Source organism: Medicago truncatula, chromosome 3 (assembly GCF_003473485.1).
Source record: "Medicago truncatula cultivar Jemalong A17 chromosome 3, MtrunA17r5.0-ANR, whole genome shotgun sequence".
Classification (NCBI taxonomy): domain Eukaryota; kingdom Viridiplantae; phylum Streptophyta; class Magnoliopsida; order Fabales; family Fabaceae; genus Medicago; species Medicago truncatula.
In genome coordinates, this window is record NC_053044.1 from 4,384,543 (window position 1) to 4,388,930 (window position 4,388).

Here is a 4,388-nt window from a genome sequence, read left to right on the forward strand (position 1 = left end):
AGAAAACAAACAACCATTAAAACTAATTTTAACTACCACCCTTAACATTTTGACACATGTATTTTTTTCTCTCTAAAGAATAACATCTTTTTTTAAATAAACAACTTTTGTTGTAAAAAATAAAAAAATAAAAAAACTCTTACACATTCATTCTAAAAGGTGATAATTTAGCAATTGTCAAATTCTTATTCTTTTTGATATGTTTCTTCCTTATTTTTACGTTGAGATTTGGTTAAAGTTGTGTTATTTAAACAATCATTTATATGATAATTTATTGGACAATTATAGATTTAAAAAACTAAAAAAAAATACATGAAACCAAAGTACTATAAAGATAAAGTAAAACCACATTATCATAAAAAAAATGCCACAAAATAATCGTAAATATATCATTTCTCTTAAACTATTGGCATCTCTACCATTTCCAAAGCACCATCTTTTATTTACACCGTTGCAACTTGCATGTGAATTAGTAAAATAATCAATTTAAATGCATGTGAATTAGTAAAATAATAAATTTAAAATAAGAATATACTCCCTCCGTTCTGGATTAACCGCGACTTTTGGTCATTTCACACATGTTAAGAAAAATGTACAAATAAAGGAGAGAAAAAATGGTTTTAAGTATTGTTGTTAAGTATTAGTGCATTCTCCATTGTCATAAGTAGTGAAATATATTGAATTGGGAGTGATGAAAATAGTATTAATTATAGTTATAAAGGGAAAAAAAGTAAATAATATTGTGTTGAAAAATAAAATTGCTCAGTTATTTTGGAACACTTTTTTTTGTTGCAAATGACTCAGTTATTATGGGACGAAGGGAGTATCACATGCATTAGTTAGGGTAGAATTTAGCATGAAAAAGTATAAAAGCTTCCGTTATGGGTTAATATCTCATACTCACGTTATGTTTTTACTTTATCTTACTAGTATTTTTATTTTCGTGTCAATATTTTTCTTTATAAATTTATGATTGTCTCATAAATTATCGTACAAATGGTTGTTCAAATAACACTCTTCACAGTTTAAGTCTTGCACTACTAAGAAGATAGAAAAGTGCTATGGTAGGAAATAGAATATGACATTAAGGTAAAATAGTCGAACTTGGTCCATGTCCTGGAATTATGATAGCATATATTTATGACAAAATTTCATAATTCGTCTTTTAACTTAATTTTATTTAACATGTTCATCCTTTTTTTTTCCTTTTCAATTAAATCATTTATGTTATAAAATGTCGATACAGTAACCTTTTTCATCGGAATTTTTCAACGAGATATGACTTTTTAGGTTTTCAAGATGAAGATTTGAGTTTGACGAGTTTCTTATGAGTTTCTTTTATGGGTTTTTGATATTCTTCTTGTGTTAACATGATATTAGTACGATGTTTTTATCGTCATTTAGTAGTGGCTAATCCTTGTCGGAGAATTTGTGGGACAAACAAGGTAAGTTCTCTCCTCCCAACCGAATTTTTTCTATATGCATGAACCATAAAACATACCCCTAACTACATGCTTAAGGGGGTCAAGTCCGCTACCACAAGGTGTTATTGAAAAATAAAAGAATTATATATTTTCAATTAATTACTTTATGTTGTTATAGATTTTCGCTTTTCGAGGTGGAGAAGCTAAGTCAAGCAGTAAACCAAAAAATTAAAATTAAAATAAAGAATTTTGTGGAGTTATACGGTTTCATAAATTCCCCTTTGTGTAGTATATGTTTTTGGACATGAGAGAGTAGTATATGTTTTTGGTTTACTTGTACACTTTTGGTCCTATACGCATTTCACTGGACGATTGGAACAAGGGAAATTTTCACCATTTTCCTTCTGAAATATTGCATCTGTACAAAATTTCCCGATCCATAGAAAGAACACAAGTTAACTGTTTATCCTTGACAAGCCACCTATCATTATAGAATATTAATTCATATTTTGTCTTAATAGATTTATTAGGCCATGAAGGTACATGCAAAGAATAGAAAAGTAAATTCATGTTATTAATTAATTAATTAGACTTTTATTCATATATCCATCAATCATTCTATGCATTGCATGGTAACATGATCAAGTCCTATAAATACCTTGCATGGCAACGAACAGCAAAAACACAAAACAACTACAACCTCTTATACATATATAATTCATAATAATTAATTAACAACCATGTCAATCAGACCCCTCACCATATTCATCATTGCTCATGTGTGGCTCTTTATGATCACAACATCAGTAGCACAAATTGTCATAGACACAAGTGGCGAACCCGTTGAGGACGATGAGGAATACTTCATCAGGCCTGCTATCACAGGCAATGGAGGAGGTTCCATTTTGGTCACCAGAAATGGGCCATGCCCTTTGCACGTTGGTCTTGGGAACAGTGAAGGGACACTTGGAATGGCTGTGAAATTCACTCCTTTCGCTCCTCGTCATGATGATGATGATGATGATGTGAGGCTTAACAGAGACTTGAGAGTAACATTCCAAGGTTTCACAGGTTGTGGGCAGTCGACAGATTGGAGGTTGGGTGAGAAGGACGCAACGAGTGGAAGGAGGCTGATTGTTACCGGAAGAGATAATGTTGCAGGATCACATGGTAACTTTTTTAGGATTGTGCAGACCCAAACTGGTGGTAACTATAACATTCAATGGTGCCCTACAGAGGCGTGCCCTAGTTGTAAGGTTCAATGTGGGACTGTTGGTGTTATTCGTGAGAATGGCAAGATTCTTTTGGCCCTTGATGGTGGTGCCCTTCCAGTTGTGTTCCAGAAAGAATGATTATTAGTACAATGGTGAAGTTTCTTTATGTGGTGCAGTTTTCTTTGTTGCTCTAAATGTAAGGTTAATAAACATATACTCCCTCCGTTTCAAAATACATGTCCATTTTGGTGAAATTGCACTAACCAAAAAACCAAATAAATTTTGTTATTTTTGATGAAAATATATGTGTGTTTTCTATAATACCCTTAATCATTTATTATTTCATTTTACTTTTTTCTCTCTCTACAATAAATATGCAAGGGTATTATTGACAAGTCAATAATTAATGTTGCATTGAAACTTGAAAGTGACAAGTATTTTGAAACAAAATTATTCTCTAAAATGGACAAGTATTATGAAACGGAGGGAGTATATGTGAAGCTATCGTTACAATCAATTGAACTAGAGAAAGGATTCTGGTTGATTGATTCAAATATATATACAATAAAGCTTTGAACTGTTATGTATCTTCTTTGTTTATTAAAGAAGTTTTGTTGTCCTAACTCCTGATGACAATTATGATGATGATGATATTATCGAAGTAAAATTGAAAATATATTAAAAAAAAAAAAAAGTAGTGATGTTTGTATACAATCATTTGTGATGACTTTTATTTCTCTATTTATTGACAAACAATAAAAAGAGAGAATTAAAGCACAATGTTAATATAGGAGAAAGTTGTCAAAATATTGCCACAAAAATGTTTTACAAATATTATTTCTCAAATAAAAAAAAAAATACGAAGACTTTGGGATAAAGAACTTGACCCAATATATTCATTAACAGCACAAAAGTGGAACAACTCCAATGTTGATGGTCAAACAACCCTAAACTTGTAAAATACATAACTCAAGAGAAACATCCACCGCGAAGAGGGGCGGATCTAGACATTTGTTACATGTGGGGCTAAAATAATCTTTCAATGTATAAGATTTTAAATTGTCTCTGATTGTACAATTCCTTAGTCAAAATAATCCTTAATATTAGAATACTTCGTTATCATTGCCATATTAGTTGTTCAGTATACTTACTTATTTTCATTTAATAGACTACTCTGACTAACAAAATGCATAATATCAGGAACTATTTTAGAATTTTAATACATTGAAGCTATTGTGATTATTCGTTATACATTCAGGAACCAAAATGACTAGTACTTTATTTATAATTAAGAAAATAGAGAAGTTGGATGTGGGGCTTTAGCCCCACAGTATCTTTGAGTAGATCCGCTCCTGACCGTGAATACCAGTATAACCCAACAAACCCACGTACAAGGTCAAACCAGATTGTATAAAAACATCATGCATGTGTTAATTAATGATTATAGGACATGAAGTTTGGAGAGTGAACCTGACTACAATTATTGTAGATGATCCACAACCAATAGCTCACAAAAACTGTAGCAGCAAGCATGAGAAGCTCGAAGTAACTTGAAACCCATATCACATAGAGAACACTCTTTCAAACAAACACTCAAATCCATAAATCCCGGATCCAAGCTAAACAATCTCAAATCAACCTAATCATGTACAGAAACCATAACAACAACAAGAAATTCATAGTGGAGTACAACGGTGGAATGAACTAGCACGTCAATGACGGTTCACGATACCTAAACATCAAACTACCT

The 4,388-nt window shown here is 31.5% G+C and overlaps 1 protein-coding gene across 1 annotated transcript; it reads left to right on the forward strand.

Moving 5' to 3' along the window:
• The first annotated feature begins 2,139 nt into the window (after positions 1–2,139).
• LOC120579342 (kunitz type trypsin inhibitor 104) lies at positions 2,140–2,776 on the forward strand. The gene has a single exon (XM_039831321.1). It carries the CDS (start codon positions 2,165–2,167, stop codon positions 2,774–2,776), a length of 612 nt encoding a protein of 203 aa, XP_039687255.1. The 5' UTR covers positions 2,140–2,164.
• Positions 2,777–4,388: the final 1,612 nt, after the last annotated feature.